General features: G+C 46.5%; 1 protein-coding gene across 1 annotated transcript in view; it reads left to right on the plus strand.

Moving 5' to 3' along the window:
- Positions 1–1,839: 1,839 nt before the first annotated feature.
- The window catches only part of LOC8029021 (RNA polymerase II-associated protein 1), a 33,943-nt gene continuing 17,748 nt past the window's right edge, over positions 1,840–18,034 (plus strand). The window contains exons 1-11 of the mRNA XM_040215263.2: positions 1,840–2,376; positions 2,444–2,545; positions 3,022–3,123; positions 4,207–4,371; positions 5,418–5,543; positions 8,089–8,223; positions 10,553–10,622; positions 10,996–11,102; positions 11,782–11,837; positions 13,059–13,160; positions 16,777–17,002. Coding sequence (XP_040071197.1) covers positions 2,305–2,376; positions 2,444–2,545; positions 3,022–3,123; positions 4,207–4,371; positions 5,418–5,543; positions 8,089–8,223; positions 10,553–10,622; positions 10,996–11,102; positions 11,782–11,837; positions 13,059–13,160; positions 16,777–17,002 — 1,263 coding nt within the window. The 5' untranslated portion in view covers positions 1,840–2,304. The remainder of the gene's footprint in view (positions 2,377–2,443; positions 2,546–3,021; positions 3,124–4,206; positions 4,372–5,417; positions 5,544–8,088; positions 8,224–10,552; positions 10,623–10,995; positions 11,103–11,781; positions 11,838–13,058; positions 13,161–16,776; positions 17,003–18,034) is intronic.

Below are 18,034 nucleotides of genomic sequence, written 5' to 3' on the forward strand. Positions count from 1 at the left end.
GCGATGCAGCCACGCTGCACGCCTTGCGCCAGCACCCAGTGGCTGGCGCCAAATGCACTCGTTTCTTTGTGTACGCAGTGCATGGGATTAGTCTTTAGCTGCTAGCTCTATGAATACACACTGATCTTTCCTAGATAAGCTCTCCCATGACACAAAAGACTAAAAAAAAAGCAGCTGACATTACTTCTTGAAATTGGTAGTTTAAGTCGGTCAGCTGCCTGTTGTACCGCATACCGCAGCACCAGCGTGACATCTGTTGATCAGTGCTGCCATCCCTCTCAGACAGTTCCGGCTTTGCCGTAGACGCCCGAAAGCAGACTTTCAGCCGTACCATTTACAAAAGTACTCACAGTATCGGAAAGAAATACACCTCGTGATTCAGGGACACTGACCGAGCTGAAGACGGTTGTAACCCCAGTTTGAAAATATTGACCAGAGTTGCCCCCTGAACATTGATTCCTAGTTTCCGCACGAGTCTGTTTCTATCCCTGACGAATACGGCAGACACCTCGACCTCCGCAAGTCTCGTTCCACCTCCATCTGCTAAACTTGCTTGTGAACATGATTCGGGGAACACGTCTCTGACCGGTGTGTTTAGCGTCGAAAGTGGTCCCGAAGTAACAACAAACGACGTCACAAAAGCCGGGGTGTCGTGCCGTCGGACGTCACAGTCCTGTCGGTTAGTCGTAGAAACGCCGGTAAAAGCACGAGCTAGCTGGAGTGTCGTAGTCGTCGCGGCAGCCCAACTCCTGGCAGCCGAAGCTTTTGTGGACTCTCAAGCTGGTGAGCGACCTGCGACAGAACAGGCATCTGCCACATACACCACCGCTGCTGCGACGCCACTAGCATTGTGGCCGGCGAGTGCGTGACACTTTTATGGCGTCATCTGGCAGAAATTTAGTGGCCACTTTTGGGGACGCGGTAGGCGCACCAGTCGGAGACCTGTTCCAGGCGCCATACTTGTAGTAACTAGGTTCTGTTCCATTCCAGATCCAACTTTAGTCTCCTTCCTCCGGTCCAGAAGAGACGTTGCAACGAAACCCGGATGCAGTCCGGAAGATGGTGCTTGGACAAAACTCAGTCCCCGTCCGGAAGATGCTGCTCCAGTCTTACCGAAGAAACCGCATGATTCGTTGGGTTCCACGGGGGAGAAGCCGACCGAGAAGTGCCTGTCTTTGGGCAAGTGGCGGCATTTCTTTTTTTCTTCTTTTTTTATGTTTGAAAAATGTCGTAGCCTCAAAAGGTGCCAGTCTTTTGGAGTGCTGACCTTTCTGGGTGTTGCTGGCATCTAGATACATTGTGGATTAAGCGAGGCAAAACAAAAATGGGCTGTGTTTTATGCTGTTTTGATTCAAAACGAAGGACCTCGGAGTTATTTCAAAAACCTCTGGTTAGTAAACAGCGGTTCGATTTTATCTCGTGTGCGACCTTCATTTTTCCATTAAATGAACTCTAGACGAACGTCGCCGTTCACCTGTGGAAAATCTTACGAAAAATCAACAAACTAGAGCAGTGGCTTTCAACCGTCGATGTTTCGTGTGGACCCCTTGGGGATCAGCGGATATGATGGAGGACCCAGCTCGTGGCAAGGGGAAGGGAAAGTTATAGGTTAATTATGATAATGATATAATAAGTGGATAATCTGAGCTCATTACAACAGACCTGTTTACAACAGACATTTGGATACTATAACATACCAGTTTGTGAAGTTTGGTTGCTTTTCCTCTACATACCATTGACTCAACTTCATATCTGCATATATCATACTCTTACAACAGATCGAAATCTTGGTCAAAATCAAGGTCTGTTAAAACAAACTTAGACTGTATAACTAAGGGCTGGTGCAAAGCAAACTTCTCTCATTACATACACACGAGAAAACTCACCCGAAAATTGAAATGTTTCTTCTCAGTCAGATAAAAGACCTTTATTACTGGGCCTGACTGACAAGGCTGGGCTCCGCAGACCCCTGGAATGCCTTCGCAAGCCTCAAAGAGTCTGCGGACCCCCATTTGAGAACCACTGAACTAGAAAGTTGTAGAACTGTAAGCATTATGTCAGAGAAGATCATGGTACAAAAAACCCGAGACTGAGGCAAGAAAGGGACAGTGTAAACACAAAGTCTAGGTTCTTCGGAATTGTGTGAGATCACAGACCTGTAACCCATCTGGTTTCGGAGAGCAATGACTCGTCGCTCTCAAAACTTCTTTTCGGTCGGCTCGGTTTCGATTGTGGTAGTTTGTGCTTGCAGACGAAAGCGAGCTTCCGATCCGGCCATCGGAAGCGGCCCAACGTTGGCTTCACATGGATCAAGTGGAAGAAGAGAAGCTGGAGTGGATGACCATGCTTCCTCCGGCGAAGGAACCGGACTCAAAGGTCTCGAATCATTAACCTGCGATGAAAGCTCCCCTTTTAATTGAACTAAAGCGTGGTTTTCTTGCAGGACCCTGTCGTGGGGCGCTTCGATTTTGAGGGCAACCTGGTTTCACCCAGCGCAGAGATCCCAACTCACCGTGGTCTGCATCACCACGGCGACTCGCCACAGGTGAACGAACCGTGCTTGGTTTCAGATGGATCTCACCGTTAACGAACGAAAACACCAAGGCTGGTTCCAACTCAATACTATGCTTGTCGTCACCTCAAGAAAAAAAAGCAAGTTTTGTGCATTGTTCATGCGCTGCACGAAGCACTTCTTACAAGATTTGGTTGTCTGAGGAAGAAGGGATGCTTTTGGCATTTGAAATATGTACGTCTTGATAAGATAACATAATCAAATGTATAATACATCTTCATATATCTTAATTCTCCACATAAAAGGGGAAATTGGTAATGCCCCGCAAAGAGCAGGACTTTTTTTACCACGGTTCTTGAGGTGAAAACAAGATAGCTCTTTATGTTGGCCATTTGGTTTTATTACATTTGCAGGTCATTATGCAGGCAAATTGACATTAAGCTGAATCTAGAAAAGTTTATTACATTGCAAGGTTATGAGTTTATTGTGTGACGGTGCTGTGTTTGCAGGCAGCAGGTTACAGCACGGCGGAGATACTGCAGTTTTTACGGAGCAGCGTGCGGTCTCAGCGCCTGTTGGCACTCCAGCTTCTAGAGCGAATGCTCACCAAGGCAAGTGTCTCGAGGGCCCTATCAATCAATCAATGATCAGGCAGATTGGTGACCGATTGGTGGTCGGTCATGCAAATTTTCTGACCAACCATTGGATTGATGATTGATCATAGACTGATCATTTGCCTGTGATTGGTCTACTTCCAATCATTGATTGGTCCTTGTGAACCCAATGACCGATCTGTGCTTGGATGTGTCCTACGCTGGGCGAAGTACGATACTGTGTTCGAACTAGAGCAAATCTGCATGTTTCTGTGCAGTCAACTTTCAGTGTTGCTCGGCTTGTTAAAGTGCACTGAAGAAGCACAAGACAAATTTGGGAAGATATACGCATACTTGTATATTGAAAAATAACTGACCCCCTTCTTAGATTAAGCCTAGTTTCTCATGCAGCTGAGCATGAACAGGACATATATTAATGTGAAAATATGTACCATTGAAGTGAAATCAATTAAACAAAATGTCAGAATTTTTTTTTTTTTGTATTGAGGGCAAGTTGGTAAAAAAAATACTTTCTCAATAAAAGTTTGATCCTTTAGGCCTGTTAATATTAAGTGGTTAGAATGTCCCTGTGGATTGAAGCACTTGATACTTCAAATGGAAAGTATTTGAAAAAGGTAATTCAGATAATATCAACATCTCTATAGGTGAGTTCACCTTTAAATGAGGATCAGTTCAAGTACTTCTAGAGATTTTCAGCCCGTTGATGCGCTATCAAGTTAGCCAGAAGTTTTGAGATTTCTTGCTAGGGAGTTTAGGAAATTAAGAGTTGAAAATAACATCCTTATGTTGTGACTCTGGGCACAACGTTCCTCATACCCTGTGTGGGGCACAAAGTTTGCTTTTCTGGGAAGTGTCTTGGCGCCGTCTTTCGCTTGCCCACCTGTTAACTACAACAATTGGCCATCTGTGTACTCTGCAGGAAAGTAAACCCACAAGCCATCTGGATAAACAATGTGCCAACTGCATGGGTACATGTAGGCAATAAATGTATTAATTTAATGGACACCCAACTTGTTAGAATTACTGCTATATAGGTAGACAATTGAGGATCCAATAATCTATAGGTCATTTCTTCCTCAGCACTGGGAGGGTCGTTACGCTGGTCTGCTGGCGGAGACTGATCTTGCAGACCACCTTCTTGGCTCTGGCTTGGCGCCGCTGCTGAGGTCTGCACTCGACGACCGGTCTACCCTGGATGCCGCACTGGCTGCCCTGCGTGCCCTGGTGGTCTCTCGCCCACAGGAAGTGGGTACCTGGCGTTTCTGGACGTGATATTTATCCTTGAGATGGGTGGTGTTACCGTGCCTAGCTTCTAAATTTATATCAGCTGTGTAGCTTTAGATACCACTGTGCAGTCTCCAAATACCCTGTTGAGGCAGGCTACTTTTTTGTACAGTCTAAATCCCCCGTGCTACAAGCTCAACTCTTTATATGCGAATTAGCACGTTGTTAATGCCTATACTCCGTTCGTGCCTAAGCTGACAGGGTAATGAAAGATACGCGTTTGCCGGACTAATCGACTGTCTGCCTTTCATAACCTGGCTCAATTCTCTGCGCTTGATTATAGACGGGAGCGTGATCACATGGCAAAGGATCGACGTATGACTGGTCCAAGGGGCACACATGGCTGCCACTGCCCTGTCAGCTTAGCGGTGAACGGGACATATACAGTAAGAGGTTAGTCTCCTAGCAGAAAGAATAGACACACGCGGGCACACCTTCTTTCTGTTTTATTCTTCTTGCTAGAAGTGTACTTACTGTATAGCACTCCGCTCATCACAAATCTAAGGTCAGTCCCCTCTTGGGAAATAGCAACACTGGTTTTATTACTATATAATGGGGCAATTTAGCCGGTGCAGTATGCCTGCTAACCTGGGCTCCCTAAGGCCCATTTGCGCAGGAGTGTTTGCTCACGTTTTCTTACATTACGTCGTGAGCCACCGGGACATCCGTGCATCGTATGGCATATGCCAAGCTATACCTTGAATTGGTTGCCACACTTCACACGAAGTGCGGATGTCCCGGTGGCTCGCACCGTAAGCAGACGTAAGCTCGCGCAACGTAGCACATTGTAAGAAAATGGTACTGCGAGAAGTGGCCTGTAGTGTGCGTTGTGCAGTACTGACCACACGACTGCAAAACAGTATGACACTCGTACAACCTGAAATGGGCAGGGGACGGGATTTGAACCAAAAATTAACCCTGTGTTCTGCTGTGCCACCCTTTGCATTGAATGTTCCATGCCGTGGCATGCCAATGCGCCTGGCTACCGATCCCCGTCTTGTGTACAGGAAGTCTTGAAGTGCGCTTTCCTCTGGTGCCTGGGCCACCGCAGTCCTTTTCTCCAGCCGGTGAAACGCGTGGAAGGCACGAACGAGCTCACGGACCTCGAGCTGTCCCAGGCAGATATCGTCAAGGTATGTGCACTTCCCACAACAAGCAAGACTCGGAAGGTGAGGTGTGGCGTCCAGACTTGTATGTTATGTGTTACTTGTACCTACTGTAATATTCCGAGAGATGCCCCACCCCCGAAGATAACCCACCCCTATGTTTGGCAGGATTTGCTATTTTTCAAAAATATCGAAAGGTAGCAGACTTTTAGTAGTAATTGTATGACCCTGGTCAATGGTGACCGCGGCAGAAATGGCGTTACTTAGCCACAACGGGACACAGGCAAACATTGCTGACTGAGGACAGTCGTCTTTGGTTCATTGCCCCTCCCTGCTATCGCAAGTTTTGCAAGTTGCAAAATCTAAAACTAGCATTTTTTCAACTTTTTTTGATCGCACGCCGAAAGTGGTTTATTGCATATTTTCACCCGATTTTCTTTTGCTTTTAAGTGGGTTACCTCTCGGGATATTGGGTAGTTACTTTTCTTAATAACCAAAGTAACAACCGGGTACGGAAACAAAATTCTGGAGCTAATTTTTTTGCTTCAACATGACGTAGGTAGCAGTAAAATCTTAGAAACATCAATATTTCGTTACAAAAACGCAAGAAAACATATTTTAAACTGAAAGACGATAATTAAAAACCACCTGGTTGTTGGTTATGAAGCGTTAGTGGAATGTTGTCACGGCGTCGGCTTCTGGCGCCAGCGCCACTACATGGGAAGTACGCTCACTACCGTAAAATCTTATAAGGGCGCCCTCCCCCGTGGGATCGCCCATCCCGTTTTTCTGGCTAAATATCTAAAACATAAACATACCGAAATATCACCCACCCCCTATTTCCGTCGGACATAAATAAGGCCATGTCCGACGGGAATCACATCAACTGCACGATCTGCGGTGCCGGTACGTCTAACAAGGAAGTTTCTAGCGGGTTTACGCGTTTTTGGCCGTGATCGGCACATTCGATATTGGTTCATGTGACGTGCAAGTCGATTCCACATGTTTATTGCATTCTGAACTGCAAGTCTGCTGCGTCTGTGATACGCAGTATTTGTTCCCGTGGCAGGCGCGTTCGTAGTGGGTTCCCGTGTTTTTTGTCCGCGATCTGCGCACGCGATATCGGTTCCCGGACACACGGGTTGTCCCAAATGTTTGTTGCACCGTGAAATGCAAAGCTGCTTCATCCGCGATTTGCGGCATCAGTTCCCATAACATACAAGTTTGCGGCAGGTTCCGTGTGACCTTCGCACCATGTACTATGTTTACACGATTCTACTGCACACTTTTTTCCACCAAAATCGGTGCCCAAAACTACATGAGCATTACAATCGAAATAAAAGACCACAATGCTTAGATGGAAATTTAACTGATCCTGTGAAGATTGCTCCCAACCTTCCACTTGTCAGCTCAGTTAATTTTAATATAGCTATATTTATAAATTGTAACAAGTAAACAGCAAAATCGTTTCAGCTATCTTAATCAAGGAGATTTAGAAGTCTGCATGCTATACGCAAACATTCTTTCTTCAATTTCAAATTTGACAAAAACAAAAAAAATGACCGCATCTCTACGTGGTGAATGATGTTGATTGGGGCGAAGCTCTGGTGGTGCTGATGATACTGATTTTATTGTTCATAGGTAGTGCTGATGGTGCAGATTTTTTTTTTATTGCTCATGGGTAGTGCTGAGTTCCGGGTTGCGTTTCGACTTCATTGTTACTGCTTTATGGTCGGTGAAATGCAGAGCCAGTGGTTCTTCTAGAGGATCAGCTTGGGTCCGCTAGTAGCCGTGGGAACGCAACTCCATTGCTCAAGTCCATGTCAGAAAGAGAATGTGTCGTATGGAATGTGGTTATATACACATTTGAGCATTTGACCACAGCGCCCTCTCGTCTATAAACGTTTAGCTAACGCATGCAAAGTTTAACGCAATTATATACGCATTTGACCACAGCGCCCTCTCCTGTATAGACGTTGAGCGGCTACATGCAACGTTTCATCCATGACAGAAACCCCAGCTCTTGAGTTACTACCACATCTCAGAGCCCCCTACTCGTCCCGCAGTCGTGGCCGAGGGGTTAAGGCGATGGACTAGAAATCCATTGGGGTCTCCCCGCACAGGTTTGAATCCTGTCGACTGTGCAAACATTTTTTCTTTGCCGGCCGGACGGATGGACAAGGCTATACCCTAAGGAGTTTCGCCCCTAAAAAAAAAGAGCACGGATGATGAGCGCAGATTGTCAAGACACCCCCGCCTAACACATAGGTACTCTTCTCACCGAGCACTTGTGGACTACAGAGAAGCGATGCCCGCGAGCTCCGCGGGAATTGCTTTCCCGCTGTGCACAAGTGCTCGGTGAGAGGCACACTGAACGGGGCTAACTCGCCGCGATCGGCACTCCGAAAAGTAAGAATATCACAGCTCATCTCGAAGCAAATATCGAATAGCGTATTATCCAAAACTGCCGTTTGAATATTCGCACAACGCTAAGAACACATGTTGTCCGAAGAATTCAGAGACACCAAAGCAAACAATTGTTTTTTTGCTGTTGTTTCTTATTGTATTGTAGGCCCTGTTGCGGATGGACTTGCTGACACGTCTCAGCTACGTCCTGCGGAAGTGTTGTCCAGGCGCCAACGCGGTGGCATCGACACTGTTGATCCTGGCGAGAATGGCTCGCCATTCGTTGCAGTCAGCCACAAAGGTGGGTTTGCACATGGCAACACATTGTTTGACAAACAAGATGCAAGCAAGGTAGGCAGAAACACAAAACAAGCACCTCAGTCACCCCCTACAGGCTGTTTGTAGAGGCCACTATTGTATGTTGGTTCCCCGATACAGTGTAGACCGCATATAACGTATGTCGCGGGAATCGCGAAAATCCGCACTATAAGCGGTACCGCGCTATAACCAAAACATCAATTTTTCAGGCCAAAATACATGCCATGAGACAACTTACCTTTGTAGAACAATTTATTTTATGTTAGATGAAAAATAAAGCTTAGTTTGAGGAAAGTCTTTATTTCACCAGACTAGTACACTTGTCTCTCAAGTGTGTCACACATATGAAAGAAATGAGCGACTTTTGCCTGGCGCAGCCTTTTAACGGCGTAGCGGGTTGCGGACGGACGTTGCGAGCGTTCAGGATTGCTAAACCTAAACACTTTTCTCCGGCGATGAAAACGCGTGAAAATTCGCACCCTTTATACGGTACGCGCCAGTAATACCTTGAACTTGAGCACAGGCATGAAATGCTCCAAATAAGAAATCCGGGCGATGTTCGAAAACGCAAATGCTTTAGTCGAAGTAAACAAACACGACGACACGGGCGTTTCTGCCGTCTTGAGAGTGCCGCCACGACATCGCCGCACGAGTAGGTGGATCTTCCCTTCTAGTACGTGCTGGGTTATCATAGCGACACACAACGAAAATTCAGTCAAGGATAGCACTTTTACGCAGAACGATGAGCTTCCACCACGCTGTCTACGTCGACGATCACAACCAACGCCATGTTTGCGGATAGAAGAAGCCGGCCTGCGACCGGCATGCAACGCGCGCGACCAGTTCTCGACCTGCGATTGGTCTGTTGTTGCGGTTGTTGCCAACGCAGCGGAGGGACGCACGCACGTGAACGACCGTGAGGGTGCGTTCCTCCGTCGCTATGGCAACTCTCTTCGCTTCTTCCCGCTTCTTCAAGCAACCTCCTTGCCCCACAAGTGCCACTTGCGGCCTCTGCTTGCGGCTAGCGCCATTATCTAGTGTCGCACAGGGAAGCGTGCTCGCTGCACCGGTCGGTCAGCGCGGTCGGCGGGCTGCTCCAGAAACCGCAGTGCAGTCCACTTATAACGATATATCGGTTATAACGATCGATTTTATAGAAGCATCAATTTTTGCATTGGTTGTATGTAAAAATAAACCGTATATAGCGATGCATTTTTCCCGGCACATTGGATATAACGATCAATAAATGATCGCGTAGAATGTGTTTACTACGAAAATTCAACAGAAAATGAGATAAAAATTTTTAAATTCCACGAAGAAACAACCAAACTCGGCGGACTCGATCACATCCGATGGGCACTGACCGAATACTCCGTGAGCAGGCTCTGCACGCGGCCTTTAAACCTCGGCGCTATCATCATCATCATACCCGTAACCTCGTAACCCCTCCCCACCCTCCTCTTCCCCGCGTCGCTGGCGTGAAAGATGGCTCCGACGAAGCGAATAGCTGTCTCTTTCGAGGAGAAGAAGCAAATCCTACATGATTGGCGGCAAGGATTCAAGGTCGGGAGTCTCGTCTGGAAGTATGAGCACTCTTCGTCGACGATATCGACCATCCTGCAATCCGGGGACGTCGTAATGAAGAAGGCTGAAGCAAGCGGCTTTGACGACCAGCGGAAAAGGCTTCGGGAAGCCTTGTACGAGCTGTTTGCAAACCGCGGTAGTCAAGCTGCCGCACAAGCAAGCGGAGATCTTGGATTTTTTTTAGTGTGTTTGACACCATTTCATTGCGTGCTTGCTGTTGACCCTACAATAAAACTTTGTTATATTGCGGCGCTTCTTCTATGGTGTGATTGAGTGAACACTGGTGAGTAACCTTCTGCTTGGGGGAACTATTTTGGGCAGTTTTCAGGGTCAGTGTGGATACAACGACAATCGGTTATAACGATTGGATTTCCCACATTTAATAATATTGTTATAAGTGGACTGCACTAACCGGTATTTCCCTTCACGTGCCTGCATTTTAAGCGGTATGTAATTACATGGAGTTCTATGGGAAGCGAACCGGTGGTTTAAAAAAGCCGCGTTATACCCGGTCCTGCACTATAAGCGGTTACGTTGTAAGTGGTCTATACTGTACTGCCATCATAGAGCTTGGAACGGTTACGAGTGACATCTCGGACACGTACTGGAATGTCTGAGTCAGATGCTGGAATGTCTCAGACAGATGATGGAATGTTCCAGTCAGATACTGGAATGTCGGAAGACAAATGCTCAGGTGTCTCACAGAAATACCGGAATGTCTCAAACAGATACTGGACCACCCGGGGCTGATGGAGTTGGTATTTGAGCAATTTCTGCCACAGCATTGGGGGTCTCCAGGTATGCATCTTTTACGTACTACATTAATATGTTTGCTTTATTTTCAGAATATTATTCTCATCTTTTTTTTGGCTACGTCGTTGAGGCTAGCATAGTTTTTGCAGTGCTGTCAATGCCACTTGAGTGACTGCACACAGACAAGTTGCAAGACGACTGTGCTGCAGCAGCATGGGAATGCAGCATTGTGGAAGCTAAGCTTTCCTCGAGGAGGTAGCACAAGAAAGTTCTCGAGAGATCCCCGGGGGTCACTCTGGGTTGCCCACGGTAACCTAGTTGGGGAGCCATCTTTATATGTCTGTCTCTGTGGAAAGGACACACCAGCGAGCGTTTCTACCCTGCATGATGCTGAAGACCTGTTCTTGTCGTCTGGCAGCTGTGGTGTCCGGCAAGATGGCCCAGGCTTACGGGAGCCCCATGTGGTCTGCTTTGGAACTTGTCCGATCCCTGGCAGCCGCCGGACGCTCCCTCGCAAGCACTCTGGTGAGCCTTCTTCCCTGGTTTCGGCTTGGCTGAGGCCAGATTCGTCTGGCCTTTGGTTGACTCTGGGTAGTCTTGCATGTGACCAACTTTGACTTTGTTTGACTGGGTGTGTGGCCTGGACCCAACGGTTATCTGGCTCTCTTTGATTTTGATCTGTTCTCGAGCTATTATAGGCTGACTCTTTTTTGGAGTATATTGTACAGGGCCATGTAGTCTCCCTCCACTAGCTTGACTGATGCAGCCAATGCCAGTATGGCCACAACCAGCCAACTGGTGGGCTTTGTTTTCTTCCCCAGCTGATGCTAAAGAATGCAGTGCTCTGGAAACATTAATTGACCCTGGCCTTGCATTGTCCCTGTCAAGTGGCAATCTTGCTAACAAACAATCGACATTTGTTAGTGCCCATGGTGGAACCTCTTCATAGTAAATGCAATTTTTTGCTATATCAGTTTTTACTATATCAATCATTTCACCATGTGAATGACTCAACTATATATCTATCATTTTGTTCACTCTATCATTACCATAAAATTGTTTACCGGCATTAGCAAAAAACATACTCTAGCTTTGCATCGTTGTGGCATTTGTATCCTCACCATGTTTGTCTCTACTACAGAGAAGTTGTAATGTAGTGCAGCTTTAATTGGTGAACTGTGGTACATTCAAAACCTGGTTTCAGCTGCAGCGGTATCCCCTGGAGGAGAGCCTTTCTGCCTACCTGGCACTGGACCCCAGGCAAGTGGTGGTGGCAAGGAGCGAAATACAGTGCTCCCCAAATTTATACGGAACATGCAAGCTGTGTCTTACCTCGAGACAGCCCCATCGTGGTAGCAGCAGAAGAACTGTGTCATGGCAGAGCTCTCGGTGGAACAGCCCAAGCACGGGAAGGGCTGAAATCGCGGCTGAACCGGTCACAACACAGCGATTTTGACTGCCGGGGGCTCCTGCTTTTCGCCACCTTCTTGCGCCATGATGCATCGTTTAACTGCCAAAAACGCGTTGTAGTTGTAATTTCGACCTTGAGCGAGTAGCCTTCCCTGTTCGGGCTGTTCCACCGAGCGCTACGTCATGAAGTAGTTCTTTGGTTGCTGCCAGGATATTGCTCCCACGAGATAAGACATAACATATTTTCCGGTGTGTAAGTCGCAGCTCTTTTTCCAAAACTTCCGTTGATGCGTCTCGTACGACAGTGAAACTTACATATATTTTTTAGACGTTTGGGCTTATTGTGCTAGATGTAGGCTGTATCGGGATTCTCTGACGAAGGAAGAGCAGTGGAACACTCGTCAATGACCTGCTCTTCTAGCGATCCAAAGAGTAGCGGCATAGATCCGTGGCTGCGGCCACTCCATACGCCATCCTTCGCAGTGCTCTGTAATTACGTGGCTAATATAGAGGTGCCATATATTATATACAAGGTATTTTTCACCGCAAAAATAAAATATACATCGCCGAACGCTCATGCTCTGCCCAAATGTAGCTCTAGAGGGTCGGATCAGATGCCAAAGTTTCTGCATTAACCGTTATCTTATACAAATGTTATAAGCGATTTTCTGAAATTTTCACTGGGAAAATGTCGGCCGACAGAGCTCTTGAATACATGGACGCCAGCTAGCGAAAACGGGCAAAAATGAGTTTCATTTTCCCGTTGAAAATTTCAGAAAATCACTTATAACATTTGAATAAGATAACGGTTAGTGTTGGAACTTTGGCATCTGGTTCGGAGCTCTAGCGCTAAATTCTGGCGGAGTTCTGCAATGCATAGTTTATTTTTGCAATGAAAAAGAACAGTGCAATTCTTTTTTGGGGGCACCCCATATATACCAACCTTTTTGTGCAAATGGCCACTTATATGAGACTTATAGACCAGAAAATATGGTAGTGTATCTGTTCCATTTAAGTTTGGTGAGCGCTGTAGTATACAACGTTTCCAAATTAATGGCTATGCGGTTGCAGTGCCAGTCGACTTCCTGGTTCGGACTGTCTCTGCCTGGCCCTGGAGGCTGTGAGGACGTGGCGGGTGCTCTTGGCTTACGAACTGGCTGGAGGTCTCTGCCTGTGAGTGTAGTACACCACTCACTCTGAAACCTCCTCTGGACCATCGTTGTGCGAAGCAAAACGCATGCCAAAGCAAAACTTTTACAGCGAAGCTGTTATGTGCTAGAATCTGAAAACAAATGTGTCTATGGATGTTAACAAAAAAAACTCTCATTTAAACGGCGCTTCTTCGTTCTGATTGGTCATGGCAAGTATACAGTGATGTGATTGCTGCGCCAATTGCGCCAAACTGCGCCAAAGGGCGAACCCTGCTACATCCTGCTACATTTTGCAAAAATATGGATAATCTGCACCAAGCCTGCGCCAAAAGACCAATTTTGGTCGTCTTTCAAAACCGAAACTAAACTAAGTACCGTAATTGAGCATTCATGAGCTAGGTAGCGCAAGCTACCTAGCTCATGCTAGGTAGCTTGCCATTTCCGCTTGCGCGACGAACCACGTGCAAATGCAAGCCTGCCGAAGGTGCCTTTATGTGCATGCGAACATGACTGCACTGCAGAGGCACCAATCGGGACGCTTGCAACCCATTGTTTTACGTTTGCTTACTTTTGACGAAAATCTGGCACGTCGGGAACCAGTATAACGGTGGAAAGCGTTTTTTTCGGAATTGCTCAGCAACGCCCACAGCACTGTTCACTTGTGGGATGTCTCAATGCCTCTTTGGAGACATTGAAAGTGGGAATTCATTACTAGCCAAAGGCAAAGCGAGGCTTGCAGCAGCCTTGTAGAAAGCTTCGAAAAGTAAAAAGAAAAGCACCCGCTAGTCTTAATGCACCTTTGTCTTGTGTACAATTTCGCATTGCACTGCAGTAGTTTCGTGTTTCATCAGTCGGAGACAGCTTCCATTTGTTATATTATATAACTACGGTAGTCAACCTAATGTTGTGATATTTACTAATAAGCTGGTCATTTTCAAATAAATTTTAACATGTGCAGTTTGGTTCTTATTTATCTATAACGTTACATATATATGTATAATTTACCTGAAGCATTGAAAAATGTGTCATGTCATTGGCATTTCAGTTACTTGTTGGAAGACTCCCAGGTGGTCGAACTTGACCATAATTTGTTTATGGCGGCGAGCGAAGTGTCCTTTGTTCGTCCAGCACTGAAAACGAATATGTTTATTTTTCTAAGAATATCTGCTCCAAAAGCCACTTTTGCTGCTCCGAAACGCTGTTTTGGCTGCTTCAAAAGCAACTTTTGCTGCTCCAAAACACTGTTCTGGCTGCTCCAAAGGCCACTTTTGCTGCTCCAAAACACTGTTTTGGCTGCTCCAAAAGGTGCTCCAAAACGGCTTAGACCCATCACATCACTGAGTATAAATAAAAACGGGCAAACCGCGCGAGTCAGCCTTCCTTGACATGTACATTTTGAGGTCCTGATCCCTTGTTATCATCTACAGTCACCGACTTATCTCAGCTAAGAGTGCACTGTGACAAGGCTGAGGGCAGAACGCGCCGATCTAACCTTCTTTTCTTTCGCTTACATGATGCTGATAAAGAGGGTTGGGCTCAACCGAAAAAAACTCTCCTTGAGATGTGCCTCAGAAAATTAGGTTTAAAACTTACAATGTCGTCTGTTGAAAGAGCTTATCACCTTTATGAATGTATGTGTCTTTACTCAATCAATATAGCAATTTGCTGTAACGTCATTGTAAAACCTAAGATAGCTACCAACCAACGGCTGTGTTTTTTGGCCTCTTGTTGTAGCCATTTCCTAGCGACGTTATCAGTTGCCGTTTGGACTCGCCATGGGTAAGCCGCGTGTTGCTCGGTCTGAAGAAGAATGCGCCTACAAGGATTGTCGGCGGGCGCACTCAACAGCACGAATGTGTGCGAAAGCGTCAAGGAGCCGAACACACAGCTGCCCAACATGCTGCGGCCGACGGTGTGGATCTATCGGCTTCGATTGATCCTCCACTCGCCGACAAAAAACGTTCCTGTCTAGAGCGTCAGCGGCAACAGAAGCGGGAGTGTGAACGTCATCGCCAGGCAAAAATGATAAACGAAAATCGGGCCGCCGATGCCAAGCGGAAACTAGTAGCCAGGAATGGGCAGTATTTCAAATACAAGTATTTGAAATACGTATTTCAAATACTTTGTGTATTTTGCATTTTATTTAATTACAAATTGGGTAATGTATTTGACGTGTGTATTTAAATACTAAAACGTGGGCATTTCATATACAATTATAATTAAGTACAATTTTGTGCGCAAAAATGCATCCCTCAAATTTATTGTCACTGTCCAGAGCAGGAAAAAAACCATGTTCTGCACCGAATGCAGTGTCTCTCAATCAAGCACAAGCGTTTAGTGACATTGTGATTACGGTGCTAGTCCAGGGCAAGAATAGTGACGAAATCTACGTTCACAGGCAGACTGGCTAAATAAGTGCCTGTGACAACTTGTGACGCTTTCCAGCCTGATTTCCCTCCATATTTTTGCCTGGAACGTTCTAAATGCGCGGGCCGTCGTCCAGATTTTCGTAACTGTTGCGAGTTGCAACAATAAAAAATTCTCTAGCTAGTGCTGCACGTCTTGGTCGTCTCGGTTCTTTGTTGGTCTATACCAAAATGTAATCGACAAAAAAAGCTGCTTGAAGCTCTACTTTTTTCACCTGTTACGTCCAAGCTGATTACACTTTTTTTTTTATTATATTTCTATTACGTTACTAGAGCCTCACACACTAACTCCCGAGTGTGCGATTCAGAATTAAAATGAGATACCTAGAAACCCGTTACAGATGCCCTGAAGTTGCTGACACAAATTTTGAGGAATGCATATGGAAAAGTATTTGGAGGAGACCAAATACATTTGGTTGTATTTGTATCTGGTACTTAAATGCTTTTTTGGAAATGTAATTAGATTTGTAATTAAATACATTTTGGACAAAGTATTTTGTATTGTATTTCGATACATATTTGCATGTATTATGCCCATCTCTGCTAGTAGCTTTTGTCGTAAAGATAACGGCTTCTCTGGTCCTCTGTCTTCACGTGAAGTGGATGGGCTCAACAATTTTTCGCAAAAGCCCAGACCATGGGGCACCTTTGTAAAAAAATGTGCCTACATTTGGGCTTTTTAATATATTATCTGACTTCATGGAAAATCCTGGAAGGCCTTACAACTTGTGCATGCACACAGTGTATATTTCATGCTGGGTTCCTTCATGCCTGAAAGCAGGCCGAGGAACATCTGCTACTGCCAGTCTTTGTTTCACTCCTGGGTCTCTGATAGAGCCTGATCTTAGACTTATTTTGCATACTTGTCTTACAGAACGACCACCTCTTGCTAAAACAAGGTTTGGTCAAACATTGCAGGCCCGTTACCAGAGCCGAATGCTAATACGTAGGTGACAAGGCCAGTCCCCGCGATACTCCATTTGGCTCCAAGGCCGACTATAGCGGGCATTATGAGCCATCTGAACCAATTCCGCACCGAGTGCCTTCCACTGGCTTTGGGTTCCATGCTTCGCTGTGCTGATTTGGATCAAGTGGCTCGTAGCAGCCCATTTTAAGGCGAAACTGAGTTACACTAGACGGAGGCCACAGCGAGAATCTCGTTCCAAGTCGCCGGGAATTGTGAATTGAAGGTGGACGTTGCATGTTCTCCAGGGCGCTGTTCCCAGTAGTGGCGAGGCGTCTCCAGCTGTGCTCTTGCTTTGAGCTGGACGGGGAGGCCTTCGACCTGGAGTATGGCGCCTGCCTGCTCCACTGTCTGGCCACCCTGCCCGCGGAAGTGGCCAGGGAGGCCGCCCACGGACTCGGCTCCATCCTGGAGTCATGCTGCGGCCGCTGGGCGGACTGGCTCGCACGTTCGGACCACGCCGAAGCCTCTGGGGTGAGCCAGTGAATGGATGTTTGTGCGTGTGGCGTAGCCGTCATAATCAACGCCATTCTTCTGCTTCGTGGCCTTTCAAACTGAAGGGATCGGTGACCGAGCGTGTTGGTGTACTGCAGCTTGGAGCACGTGGAGTTTGGGCTGCAAAACCCAAGGATCCTGGGTTCAATCCCCACCCCTCCCCTTTCGATGAGGACGAGCATAAAACTGGCATGCAATCTTGCGACACTGCTGTGTGGTGCACGTTAAAGACCCCAGGCTAGCGTTTATTCTTCACTGGCTAAGCTTCTCACTTACGGTCGAGACAACAGGTGCCCACAGGGGCTCACTAACTTCCTGCTCTGTAAGCAGACTCACAAAACAAATAATTTGTCAAGCCAGTTTCTTTTCTAAAAACACAGGGAATCCTCTGTCCACCACCAGGGGTGGACAGGGGATTCCCTATCTGGACAGGAGATTCCCCACTCCTGATAATGAGAGAACCCAAAAATGCAATCGTTATAACGGATTATCGTTGTATCTGGACTGGATACCCCATGCAAAAACGCGTGGTCCTCTAGAAACGGATTGTTATAAGTGGTACAACGTTATAAGTGGATTTCACTGTATTCACCTCTTTTGGAAGAGCTGTTGCCCCTTGTCGGAGAACTGGTTTGAGGATTTCTTGATAGAAAACACGAGGAAAGGAAAGGCGCCACTAAGAAGGGCGCAGGAGAAGCTATCTTGTATGTGCTATCTTGGGCGGTGAAATATAAGTCACAATAGGAACAAAAGCAATATTTCGGAAGCTCATCCCGGGTAACCGTGGCCCAACAGAGCTAACTGAATCTAGCGTCGTCCCTCGAAGGAGTGTTCGCGCTGGCTTACGCCACTCCCACGCGTCTTTATACCGAAAAACTTTCAAACTGGAAACTTGGGAAGTGTTGAATAACAATCCTGCTCCTACTGAAGTGTTTTCCTAGCTTGGGAAAACTTTTGAGTACTTCTGAATCATGCGTTGTCGTACAGCTGCGATTGTTAATATAAACGTTT

Source organism: Ixodes scapularis, unplaced genomic scaffold (assembly GCF_016920785.2).
Source record: "Ixodes scapularis isolate PalLabHiFi unplaced genomic scaffold, ASM1692078v2 PGA_scaffold4__175_contigs__length_147842914, whole genome shotgun sequence".
Classification (NCBI taxonomy): domain Eukaryota; kingdom Metazoa; phylum Arthropoda; class Arachnida; order Ixodida; family Ixodidae; genus Ixodes; species Ixodes scapularis.